The sequence below is a fragment of the Tarenaya hassleriana genome, unplaced genomic scaffold (genome assembly GCF_000463585.1).
Source record: "Tarenaya hassleriana unplaced genomic scaffold, ASM46358v1 Cleome3, whole genome shotgun sequence".
NCBI classification, from domain to species: domain Eukaryota; kingdom Viridiplantae; phylum Streptophyta; class Magnoliopsida; order Brassicales; family Cleomaceae; genus Tarenaya; species Tarenaya hassleriana.
The window spans coordinates 4,208,802-4,221,835 of NW_010966177.1; the positions used below are offsets into that span (position 1 = coordinate 4,208,802).

Genomic DNA, 13,034 nt, shown 5'->3' on the forward strand with positions numbered 1-13,034 from the left:
ATATGATGTCATTTTCGACCTAATAATTAACACATTCCTTTATCATACATTAATATATATATTGACTTGAAAAGTAAAATAGGTAAACAAAATAAGAAAAATATAAAAAGAAAAAAAATTATTTTTATTACTATATCTCTTTTTCTTATTATATTACAATAAAAATAATTCAAATATTTATAAAAAAAATTAACAAACGAAATAAAAAATAGAAAATAATAGAAAAAATAAGATATACAATATTTGACATAATATTGTTTTCATTATTATTTTCAATTATATCTTAAAATCTATATTTCACTCTAATCATATATTCATTTTTTATTCTAACAATATATATGTAATATGTATATGTATGTGAATAGTATAGACCAATACAGAAAAGTTAGTGCCTTGAAATGAAATGTTGGAGATAATGGAGATTTTAGAATATACATCAAGCACAATCAAAGGATTCAACGGCTTCCACTTTCTATTTCTTATTAAAATATCATTATAAATATATCATGTTTCCTTTCTTATGATATAATCTTTCCATATCACACCTATTAGTTGTTGTATATATATTTGTAATATTTCTATTGCTATGTATATACAGAAATCATTTTACCAAAACGTGTCCCGCATACACATCTTGGCATATACTAGCCAACGATGTTCTTTGCTTAAACGTTCATCTTTTTTCTTATTTCGGTCCTCGTTCTTAATCTTCTCATCCTTTAATCACTAAATTTATCATGGTATCAAAGCAGCGTTACGATCTATTCTATATATTTTGTTAGTTTTTATTTTTTACTCTCTTTATTTTTGAGTTCTTAATATTCATATATCCAAGTGGTTTGAAGTGAAACAAAATCCAGAATCAAACGAGGTGCTATGACAAAAGGAATCAAAGCCACAAAAAGCTCCAAGATCAAGCGAAGTGCTATGACAAAAGGAGATAAAGGCAGAATTCCATGATCAAGCGAACTGATTTGAAGATGGATCAAAACTCTCAAGAACCTGATTGGTATCTATGGATCATTTTATTAACAATGAATTACTCATCGAGTTTTTGAATTATTTTAGGTATTCTTTCCAATATTGACTTTTTGCATTATCTCTAAGTCAATTTTGAGAGGGAATGTTGAAATGAGGAAACAAATATATATTTAAGAATATTGAAATTGATTGGAAATGATTATGAGGATGATTGAGAGAAATTAAAGACACAAAATCAATTAACAAATAATGATAATTGTGTCAATTATCTCTTAATTTATTTGTTTCCAAAGAACACTTTTATTACTACATCTCTTCTTCTTGTTATTTTACAATGAGAATAACTCATCTATTTATAAGAAACAACTATAAAATAATTAAAGAAAGAAATTTACAAAGAAATAATATATGATGGAAACAAATAAATTAAGAGATAATTGACACAATTATCATTATTTGTTAATTGATTTTGTGTCTTTAATTTCTCTCAATCATCCTCATAATCATTTCCAATCAATTTCAATATTCTTAAATATATATTTGTTTCCTCATTTCAACATGAAAGAGATAGAAGGATAGGGACAGGTTGTTTCCAAAGTGGAATTTATTAGAATTATGAGGACGTGGATATATATATAAATATAAGTGTTTGAGATCTGAGTTAAGGGTCGGTTGAAAGGGCAAAAGAAGGATTGTGCCAAACAGCGGAAGAGAATTTTCGATGACATCATTAGGGTATACGTAAGTTTTGATTCTGTGATGAAACTCAGAAACAGACTATGAAATTTTCGTATGTCCTCTTTTGATCGCATCCGTTGAATTGGTACAAGGAGAAGAAGAAGAAAAAAACCCTATTCTTCAATACGTTAGGTATATATTATCTTCAAAATCAAACAACAACCCCCACAAAAATGAATTAACAAAAATATTATTACAATGGCTTCCAGCTAATTCAACTCCATGCATATATAGCCCGATATATATATGAATAAGAATAGTAACGAAATTAACCCTCCTAGGATTCTTCGTTAAAATACTGTTCAACAAAATCCAGAAAATTATCATACATAGAAATGCATATTATTTAATATTTCCATACACAAATATGTGTGTGAATATGTCAAGATATTGGTAAATTAATACCTAAGCGGTGATGTTGGTGCGATTAAAGATCGTCTTCTTTTTTAGACTCTCAACTCTGTTAGATTAATATATGTCTCGTTTCTTTTAAATACCATACACGCACTTAAACAAAAGGATTTTTATAATTATACCAAATCTGAAACTGAGTAAACAAATAAAAATTATCTAAGCATGAATATTCAATCCATATACTCGTCCAAACACCCTAGGAGATACAAATTTATACAAAAATAGACCGCCTTCGATATGTAGAATAAAAAATACAAAACATATACACTACCCTTGTATTATCACATTGTTGTTGAAGTAGCTTGCGTCTCCCAAATTAGTTTTGTTTTGGTCATAAACAAGAGAACTCATGTCTTCCCAGCTAACTGTACTTTGGTCAGCCGAATTGCTTGTTGTTCCCATGGCTGAGCTCCCATAGAATGTGTTGCCCTCAAGCCCTTCAAGATTCTGAACGTTGCTCCTGAACAAGTCGTTCATGGCTGGATCGATCTGGAAACTTCCAAACCATTGATGGAGCTCCTGGTGATCATTTATGTATTGGCTGCTCGGCAAAGGAGAGTTTGTGCTGCTGCTCATGACCGAGTTCATAGCGAATCTTCCTCCAAATTCAGTACCGTAATCTTGATGATTGAAGGAGAAATCAAAAGGGTTTTGACTACTGTAGATGTTTGTCTCTTCCTGGGGCTTTCTGTCTGTCTCTTCAATCTTGACCATGTTCTTGATGTTTAAGTGCGTTTGTTCTTGATCAGTTAATGATGATGATGATTGGCCGTAGTAGCTGTCGTAGGTTGTCGGTAATTCCGCTTGGTTCATGACAACAGGTGGTGCTTGAGGAAGCTGTGGCCAGTATAGGTTTTGTTCTTGTTTCATGAGGCTTTCCCCAAACATGTCGAGATTGTTCTGGGTTTGGTTTTGTCTCTTCAGCATCATCATCTCCTGCTTCAGCCGTGCTTCTTGCAACTCCTTTCGCTGTTTGTTCAGAAGCTTCTTCTTCAGCCTCGTGTTCCAGTAGTTCTTTATGTCGTTGTCTGTTCTTCCCGGCAATTGAGCAGCTATTATAGACCACCTAATACACAAATATTTATACACGTGATTAACGATGTTTCTTTCAAAAGGGTAGCAAAATATAGAAGAAAATCTTGATGAAATCAACATTCCAATAGATAGGTTACTTTTGACAATGGTCCTATAAATTATTTAATTAATTTGTAATAAGACAGAATGGAATTTTGAAAATTAAATAACGTCGTCGCGGGGCGATTTGTCGGGGCATTGTATCTGTGTATATCTATGTACGTGTAGAGAATGATTGACATGTTAATTTACCGGCTGCCAATAGTGACATAGAGGTTACAAATGATGTTGTCTTCTTCCTCGGAGAAGCCTCCATGTTTGATGTTTGGTCTCAGATAGTTTAGCCATCTAAGCCTGCAGCTCTTCCCACATCTCTTTAGCCCTAAATTCAATAAACGATTTGAAAGAAAAACCCCCCCATCAAGAAATGATCTACATAATTTTATTTCATCTTAAAAAAACAAGAACCTGAAATTAATTATATAGATGCTGGTGAGCAGAAGTGTTTAGAGATTTACCAATCTTCTGGGGCAAAGCAATCCAGTTGCCTCCGGTGCCATGCTTCTCGATATAGGCCTTGAGCTTGGCGTCTTCCTCAGGAGACCAAGGCCCTTTCTTCACGTTCGCCTTGTCGCAGCATGGTGCTCTTCCCATCCCGAGATATCCTCCTTCTCTGCTAATTATTGTAATATATTCGTGTTTTGTTATTGCTCATATACTCTCTCTCCCTCTCTCTCTCTCTCTCTCTCTCTCTCTCTCTCTTTCTCTCTCTCTCTCTCGTCTCAATTATGATGTTGATGATGATGATGGTGTGTGGAGTTATGCGGCTTTATATTTATATACATGCATGTATGCGTGTGTGTGTGAAGGGAGAGAAAGGAGAGGAGAGTATATAATAGCTGGAGGAGAAGGTCTCCGGCGAAGATGTCAAAAAGTTGGAAATTTTAAGGGAAAAAAATATATAAGAAAGCAACTTTATGAATTGGATTACAATTAATAATTAATTTATAGAATAATGAAATGAGAAACGCCAGGTAGAAGAGAAGAGGTAGACTAAGGTTTTCTCATTTGTCTTTCTTCTGAGCCCAGAATCTATTACTATTCATTAATTCTCCATTATATTAGGAAAATTAAATCCCAAGCTATCACACTGTTTGTACCCTTTGATTCTGCCTCCCCCTTACTTACATGTGAAAAAAAGCCATCATTTTTTCATGGTCAGAGTGTACTTTGCGATGACATGTTGATGGATGGACTCAGTCATCTCATCTGTTGCTGTTACAACCAAGCAATCACTGTGTTGGACATTCGTTTGTCACACTTCAGTTTTTCTCTGCGTTTTGTCGGAATATTACTCGCTACTTTTTTATGTTTTGTAATTTTGTACAATATGCTTGAGTGTATATATATATATATATATATATATGTATATATGCGGAGGTATTTAGCAAAATAAATTTTATTAAAAAAAACTAAAATTTTTTAACTAAACAGAATGGATATGTGACCAATATACAAGTGGATCCGTCCCTCTATATATGAATTTTTATTATATAAATTTCCAGATATATTTTTTTATAACTATGAATTTCACCGAATTTTCTATCCAATTGCACTTTTCACGGTGCATCTTTGTAATTTCTGGATATAATTGACTTAGATTCATAACATTTTTTTTATATATTTTATCGTATTTTTATTAGTTTGATTTAATTATTAATTTTAATCTATATTATGTGACTTAGGATCCGTATTTTGTTTATATCGAAATCTGGCAGACTAAATTCCGTTATGGTAGGTGAACAAAATGGCCAAACCCTAAGAAAAAATTACCATGAATTTATATATATATATATATATATATATATATATATATAATAAGCCCTCGATAATGATATGAGTCATCCTAAAACAATATTTTAAAATAAATAATACGCCAAAGTTTCAAACTAAGTGCAACGATATATAGTGAATCTATATATAGATCTACTGCTACTATTGTTGTATTACTTTAATAATTATAATATGTTTCCACTCTTAATAAATCATTTTTGTATAAAATTTGATCCATTGACGCCCTCTATCTAGTGGACCCAAATCAAAACTAAATCAAAGACTGTGATAGAGATTTAACGTTTTAAGATATAGTAATTAAATTAGATATTTCCACGGCAGCTGAGATTCAGGAAGAAACCCGCCCTTCCACTTTAATGTCGTCACAGTTTGGACCAACTTGCTTATAATCTATATTTACATCGTCGTGATTTAATTATATGTAAATAGATCATGTTTAACTTAGTTTTGTTTTGAAGCATATATATATATGTGTGTGTGTGTATATATATTCACACACAAAATTACGCAGTTTTTTAAGCGAAATAAAATTAATCGAGAAACGTTGGATTTCAAAAGCACGCAATTGATTGGCTCATGTACTAATTGAGATTTTTGGTCGATTATTGACCTTTTTTTGACTCAATTATGGCTATACATACATACAAATATATATATATATACATATTTCAACATTGTACAATTTACAGTTCCGAGTGAATAAAGATGTTATAGGTTCTATACATTGCAAAAGTAAATAAAAAATGTGCCCAAGGCTTCTAGACGAACAAAAAGGTTGACTTGGCTTCAAATTGGGCCAATGGGGTTAAAAGTCAAAGCACTTGGAAAAAAACTAAACTGTTCAGATTATTTCTCATTGTGTTTATATTTATTTTTTGACAAAATATATAGTTGATTAAATTACTTTACGAAAAAAGTAAATCAAGTTGGGTTAAAAAATAATAATAAAAAGTGTAATCGAATTTCGAGACTGGTAACAGGAATTGGTCTTCTTGCATCGTAGGCCATCTTTTCATTCTTGAATTCTGGTTTAGACATTTCGACCCTTGTGATATTCATGATGCTTTGAAGTGTTCTGTTGTAATCGGTAACTTTCCCCTCTTTTGGATCCTCATTAATATACATTTACTATACACATAGGAGACATCATTTATATAAAAAAAAAAAGTCCACAAATGCATATTCTTTTTTTTCCACAAAAATTAATAGATTAAATTAAAGAAAAATGAAATTTTCTTATACGAACTTTTAATTTGATAAAAACCTATACGAAATTATCAAATATCCTAGATCGATATACGAATTACCCAATTTTACTACAATTTACTGCACAATCCGAAATGGTGTTAAGAGTCTGTTACGGCTGACGTGGAAGGCCACGTGGCGGCTGACGTGAAAAGCTGGATAAATTTTTTTTACTATGTCACCATGTCATACAAATCTAAACATATATATATATATATATATATTTACAAAATAAAAAATATATACATATATACAAATATATTTATATATACAATTATATTTTGATTTATTCAAAGTAAATTTATTTTGGACCGTGAGATTCGATCGCGGTGGAAGGAAGAACGATCGTGATCATAGTGCGGCCAGGTCGGCGCTTTATATATACAAATCGGGTAAATTTAAACCTAATTAGGAATTATTATTTGGGCCTTATCAGAAGTCCAAACAAGCCCAATTAATAGAAAGGACGCCCTGCTTCCGAAAACACAGCCAAGGCGTGAAGGAGACTCTCTGCTTTCGGATTCGAGATGGTAGCATTTCCTGTTCTCGTTCGTTTTCTGTTCTGAAATTCGATTTCGTATGGCGTACGGATGTATACATGTGTTGTGCTGCTGTAGATGATCTGATAGTACGAGATCGAACATTCGAATTACGGTTTGGATTTAGGGATTTTAATGAATCGTACAATGCATTGCAGGAATATGTTGAACGTGGAAGATGCAGGGAATTGGCCAAGTCTTCGTCGTTTTACCGGAGGGTGTACTCGGAGGTGAATCGTTGATGCTTTTTGTTTTCTGGCTTTAGGATTTTTCTCTTTTTCTGGACTTGAGTATTTATGCTTATAGTAATTATACTACTTAATCTTCTGCAATTATCATCTTCATTCTGCTATGTCCTTTTTGTTCCATTACAGATAGAGGAACTTGGATGGGAACGGCTGAAAATATTAGGTCGAGATTTAACGTTTTTCAGCTTCCATATTATGTAAGTTTCAAATTTTGAATAGAAATTGTATGCCCTTCTTCCCACTTCATTTTTAACAGTAAAACTTTCTCATACTTTTAGTTTTAGGATTTCTTCGAATTTTCTTGAGAATTGATAGTGATTCTACTGCATTTGTTTCGAACTTCAGTGAATATTTCCATTTCCAGTGAATTTCCACAATGCCTTAGTTTGGTTTGGCGTCGTTGTAGGGCTCGCCTTTGTATTTCGGCTTTTCCGGATTTTCCAGCTTGCTGATTAGCATCTGAACATGTCATCTGCAGTGATCAGAAGGGAAGAGAGCACATACTGGAAATTCAGCTGGATAAAGACTATCCTAAATGCCCACCTTCGGTTTCAGCTGTCAGTCTTGTTAAGACTTTTTATTTCAGCTATTCTTCTCTCCTGAACACTTCTAAATGCCCATATGCCTTCTTGTTTTTTTCACCTGCAGGACATTCCGTACATGTTTAATCTAGAATGGACGGAAAGCATGAGACTGAAGGATGTGATGCGCCAGTTCCAAGAGGTAGCTGTTTCAGGCCAGAAACTCAATATGTTCTGTCTTAATAGATTTTTATTTAAGGTGCATAAGGGTGTATGACCATGCAAAAGGCTTTGTCCACAGCATCTGAACAAACTTCAAGAATTTTGGTCGGTCTTAGATGACATTGACAAATCTCTCTGTGTGGTTGATGCAAAGCAACCATCTAGGGCCTCAACTGTCCGTCGGATTCAAGCTGGTTAGCTTTTCGCAATTTTTTCTGTTCTCCATTCGATGTTGATTTGATTGTTTCTTAAAGCAATTCGGTTTTATCTACTTTTTCATTTCTCAGGAAATGATTGCATTATCATCGTTCATGTCAACTTCAACGACCCTAAATCGCTACCTGAGTATGATGCTATCTGAACACACACTCTTGAATTGGAGCCAGAGCCCTCATTTTCCTCATTATCCAGTAATGAGTAGCATCACCTAACACAGGTGCCGGTTTATGGATCCTGGACCTCCAGCAGCTATGCATATGGATTGCTTAAGAATGAGATGGAGAAGAAACAGCAAAAAATGGTAACCCTTTGTCTGTTCTCTTCCATTTTGAATCATTGTTCCAACTTACAGCATCAAATTGGTAGGAAATGAGCTTCATGATTTTGCTAGAATCACCAAAATTCACAGGTGTATGACTGGTTGGTGGTTATAATGAATGCCACACAGGTCAAAGGAAAGATCGTTTTCCGGAAACCTCGTATGTGTTCTAGATGCTGAGCTGCCAAGACCCCACAGTGTCCAACATGAAGCTGATCATCAACAAATTGAATGTGGAATTTGCTATGCCCAGTTTCTACCGACCGGTAATGTCTTGATATAAAATGGATGCCTCATAGTAACAGTTTGCCAAAAAACCAAAATCACTGACCAATGATATGCTTTGACAAATCTTGACAAAAGATGAGGAGCTCGGAGCTAGAAGCGGAACAAGAACTGACTACATTTGTGATAACACGAGTTGCAACAAGTCATTCCACAGTCTCTGCCTCATAGATTGGTTGCGGTCGATCACAACAACCAGACAGTGAGTGGAATCTCGGGCTTTCTCGTATTTCATCGTTTGCTTTGAAGCTCATTCAAGAGTTTGTTTTGTCCCCCTTCATGTTCCGGCTCTTGCAGGTCATTTGATGTTCTCTTCGGGAACTGCCCTTATTGTTCAGACCCAGTTGCCGTCAAAATCGACGGCACGAAGAAGTAGACGTTAGACAACCGTAATTCTCCATGCGGGTTATTATTTTTTTCTGAACTCTTATGAATGTTACAATGGATTCTGGGTGTCGAACTGATACAGATGTCACCATGGATTCTGATTGTCAACATGGTTCAGGATACACGAACAACAAACACCCACGCTTTCTGCTTTACAGGACAACCTTGCTTCAGCGGTGTTTCCTCTCAAAGAGCCCATCAGGACCTGAGTATGGGTGGTAGAGGAAGAGTTTAACACATCGAGACTAAGTGAACGAAGCACATTGAGCAGTCTTAGTCAACTGCTGATGATCACTTCTACGTTAGAGAAAGCTGCATGAGAGAGAAGCTTACAGATGGTGGCCCTTCGTGGTGGGGGTGACCCTTTGATAAGTTATAGATCGACAAAACAGTGCAGGTAGCGAGTTTACAAAAAGGCGGGACCTCGTACACGTGCGACTCCGCATTCTCTCGAAAGAACTTCTCTCTCATCTCTTAGTTTCTGTATTTGACAAGTGGCTATATGTAATATATATCTATCCAACCTTCAGCCAAAAAGAACAAAGTTTGAATAGAAATTTGTGTTTTGTATCTTAAAAGTCCTAATCTTTAATACATTTCAATTTAAATACGAGTTGAAATAGAAAACTATGTCAAGAATGATAAATTCAGAGCATGTAAACTCATTAATTTAGATATTTTACACTTCAAGAGCTCTGAACAACAAGAGGACATAATTTGCTTCTAAAATAATATTTCTATGGCTCTATTCTAAACATATATATAAAGCCCAAAAACCCAAAAGCAAGAAAAACAAAGCCCAGAACCAGATGAAAACGGCACCGTATCATTCGACTGTAGAAACCGGTTTCTTCTCCTTCTCCTTGAGCAACTCGACCACTCTCCTCATGGTAGGTCTGTTGATGGGAAACGACGACGTACAGAGAAGCGCAACGTCTACGACTTTCTCCATCTCCTTGTATTCGCTCGCAGAAGGGCTCATCCTCTTGTCTACGAGCTTGCTTAGATCTCGAAAATGTCCCCGTGAATCCCAATTCGCTCCCACCGGCGACGAGGAAGAAGAGTATGACAATGCAGCTTCCATTGCAAATTTCACAATGTCACTGTTCTCCCCGAACGAAGGGTCGTTTGGTCTTTTTCCCGTGATCAACTCGAGTAGTACCACGCCAAAACTGTACACGTCGCTCTTCTCGTTCACTTTCAGCGTATACGCATACTCTGTCATCAAAAAAGGGCAGTGTCAATTTTAATTGTACCGGAGATAACCGGAAATCAATCGTGCCGAAGTAAAATTAGGATGCTAACCGGGTGCAATGTAGCCGTAGGATCCAGCGATTCTTGACATGGGAGCATCTCCATCTCCATCTCCGCGGTCTTCGGAGGTCAACGGCTTGGCCAATCCGAAATCAGCGACACGTGGCCTCATATCGCTGTCCAGTAATATGTTATTGCTCTTCACGTCACGGTGTACAATCGCCGGCATGCAGTCGTGGTGTAGATAAGCGAGTCCCTGAGCCGCGCCTACCGCTATCGAAAACCGTGTCGTCCAGTCAAGTGGTGAAACGGCACGGCGTCCCTTCTCCAAATGTAAAACGTCACCCAAGCTGCCGTTCTCCATGAACTCGTACACCAGGATCCGAGACTCCTCGCCGCTACAGCACATGAGGAGCTTCACGATGTTGCCGTGTCTGACCCGACCCAACGTATCCACCTCGGATCTGAATACGGATTCGGACTCCGGTTTCCGACCCGGTTCCGCCCAAAGCTTTTTCACCGCTAGCGTTTGACCCGACTTCAGGTCCACTCTGTAGACCAGACCAGACCCACCCGACCCGATTATGTTATCTTTGGTTAAATGCGGGAATATGTCTTGCTCCGTGAACCCTACCCGCTGAAATGTGATTACTTTGTAGGTACGGTGCTTTGTTCTATGCAATAAAGGTTTGATTTTGATGAATAACCAAGCCAAAGAACCGATGAGGATCACGATGCAGATGGAGGCAATGGCGAGAATATATGACGTTCTGGGTTTAGAATGGCACCGCGGAATCGGATCCAAATCGGAGCCGCAGAGATTCGGGTTACCGGAAAAGCTCGATACGAAAATATCTTGTTGAAATCCAGAAGGAATTCTGCCGTACAGTCTGTTGTTGGAGACGTTGAATTGGTTCAGCCTCAGCTTGGTCAGCTCCGCCGGAATCTCGCCGGTGATTTCATTGTTCGAAAGATCGAGATATGTCAACACCGGCAAGTCACCGAGTTCCCGCGGTATCACGCCGCGGAAACGGTTGTTGGAGAGGTTCAATTCGGTCAACTCGGTCCACGAACTCAACGAACTCGGAATCTCCCCTCCGAGAAGATTCTCCTGCATGTTTACTCTCTCTAGCTTACGCATCTCCGCGATACAGGATGGGAGAGTACCAGAGAAACGGTTGCGGCTGATATCGATGAGTGTGATGTCCCGGAGATCACATATTTTTGCCGGAATCGGACCGGAAAAGTTGTTGCCGGAGACATCGAGCTGACCGAGATGACGAGCATTGGATAACGATGGAGGAATCGTACCTTCGAATCGGTTGTTGGTTAGTTCGAGACGAACCAGCGATAGTTCCCAAAACTTGATAGGCACTTCACCGGAGAGCTGATTATCGGCCATTCGAACGTAACTAAGCGATTGGCAATCTCCATACGATTCAGGTAACTTGCCGGAGAACTGATTGTTGAAAGTGATTACTCGCCGAAGCTTTGTTCTGTGACAGAGATACGGAGGCAATTCGCCTGTGAAACCGTTCGACGAGACATCGAATTCTTCCAACTCGGAGAATCTGCCGAGATTTTCTGGTAAATTTCCGCTGAAACTGTTGTTGAAGATCTTCAATTGAACCAAGTTAGGATTCAAAGCCAATACCTCTGGTATTTCTCCGGTGAAGAAATTGTCGTTGAGATTGAAAGAGGATAACCGCAGCGCCGCGATCTTCTCCGGCACTTTCCCGGTGAGATTATTCTCCGACACGTCGAAGTTCCTCAGAGTTGTTAAATTCCCGATACTCTCAGGTATCTCGCCGGACAAAAAATTCTCATAGAGCTCAATCTGATAAATCGAACTGAGTCGTCCAATACTATCTGGAATTTTCCCGGAGAGGTTGTTAGTGGCCAAATCGAGATTCGTGAGCGAAACCAGATTCCCGATCCACTCCGGAATTTCTCCGACGAGTCTCGAATTCGACAACCGGAGATACGCAAGCTTCGTCAGGTTCCCTATGCTCGACGCGATCGGACCAGGCTTGAAGGGGATATAAGAGAGTTCAAGCCGAGTCAACTCGGTCAGATTCCCCAGAAACGCAGGTAACGTGCCACTCAGTTCATTCCCGTTCAGGTTGAGAACTTGCAGAGCGCGAAATCGCCCGTAGCTCTCTGGAATCTCTCCGGAGAAATCGTTAGACTCCAATTCGAGAACACGTAACTGACGAAACTCCGGGGAAAAATCCGGCAACCTCCCAGAGAAAGAATTGGCCGTGAGAATGAGGACGTGGAGGTGGGAGCAGAGGGAGAGAGACTCAGAAGCAAACGTACCGTTGAGATAGTTATCGGAGAGAGTGAGATTCTTTAGTGTACGGATCCGACAGAATCCGTACGGGAACCCGCCAAAGAGACCGAACCCGGAGAGATCGATCTTGGTGACCGTACCGTTTCTCAGGTCGCAAGCAATCCCCGACCAGTTACAAGGACTAGGTTCATCTCCGGCGATGACCCAGTCGAGTAGCTTCCCATCCGGGTCACGGAGTCGGGCCTGCTTGACGCGGATCAAGATTTCAGCGTCTCCGCCATTAGAGGAAACATGAAGAAACCAAGAAACAGAGACCAAGAGGAAGAGAGAGAAGCAGGAGTTGTTCATCTGTCTTCAGGAGAGGGAAACAGTGGAATGAGGTTACGGAATCGACATGGTTTTGGTAGAAGAGGAAGTGTGAGGAGACAGGGATAGGGAAAG

General features: G+C 38.0%; 3 protein-coding genes across 7 annotated transcripts; 1 reads left to right on the forward strand and 2 right to left on the reverse strand.

Moving 5' to 3' along the window:
* Positions 1 to 2,271: 2,271 nt before the first annotated feature.
* LOC104819276 (transcription factor RAX3-like) lies at positions 2,272 to 3,985 on the reverse strand. Its single transcript, XM_010549269.1, has 3 exons — positions 3,726 to 3,985; positions 3,460 to 3,589; positions 2,272 to 3,199 (listed from the first exon to the last, which is right to left on the reverse strand). Exons 1-3 carry the CDS (start codon positions 3,859 to 3,861, stop codon positions 2,401 to 2,403), a joined length of 1,065 nt encoding a protein of 354 aa, XP_010547571.1. The 5' UTR covers positions 3,862 to 3,985; the 3' UTR covers positions 2,272 to 2,400.
* A 2,770-nt stretch (positions 3,986 to 6,755) lies between these two features.
* On the forward strand, positions 6,756 to 9,616 carry LOC104819277 (E3 ubiquitin-protein ligase FANCL). Of its 5 annotated transcripts, XM_010549274.1 has the most exons (12): positions 6,756 to 6,836; positions 7,004 to 7,075; positions 7,220 to 7,290; positions 7,572 to 7,650; positions 7,742 to 7,816; positions 7,916 to 8,030; positions 8,124 to 8,181; positions 8,273 to 8,356; positions 8,504 to 8,640; positions 8,738 to 8,861; positions 8,957 to 9,064; positions 9,165 to 9,616. In XM_010549274.1, the coding sequence occupies exons 1-11, from the start codon at positions 6,834 to 6,836 to the stop codon at positions 9,033 to 9,035; spliced, it is 897 nt and encodes a 298-aa protein (XP_010547576.1). In that variant the 5' UTR covers positions 6,756 to 6,833; the 3' UTR covers positions 9,036 to 9,064; positions 9,165 to 9,616. The 5 variants fall into 5 exon arrangements, with proteins under 5 accessions (XP_010547576.1, XP_010547572.1, XP_010547574.1 ...); XM_010549270.1 differs by lacking the exon at positions 6,756 to 6,836 and having other exon boundaries at positions 6,846 to 7,075; XM_010549272.1 differs by lacking the exon at positions 6,756 to 6,836 and having other exon boundaries at positions 6,846 to 7,075; positions 9,205 to 9,616.
* A 76-nt stretch (positions 9,617 to 9,692) lies between these two features.
* Positions 9,693 to 13,028, reverse strand: LOC104819279 (LRR receptor-like serine/threonine-protein kinase HSL2). The gene is made up of 2 exons (XM_010549276.1): positions 10,352 to 13,028; positions 9,693 to 10,264 (listed from the first exon to the last, which is right to left on the reverse strand). Exons 1-2 carry the CDS (start codon positions 12,939 to 12,941, stop codon positions 9,873 to 9,875), a joined length of 2,982 nt encoding a protein of 993 aa, XP_010547578.1. The 5' UTR covers positions 12,942 to 13,028; the 3' UTR covers positions 9,693 to 9,872.
* Between the last annotated feature and the right edge of the window lie 6 nt (positions 13,029 to 13,034).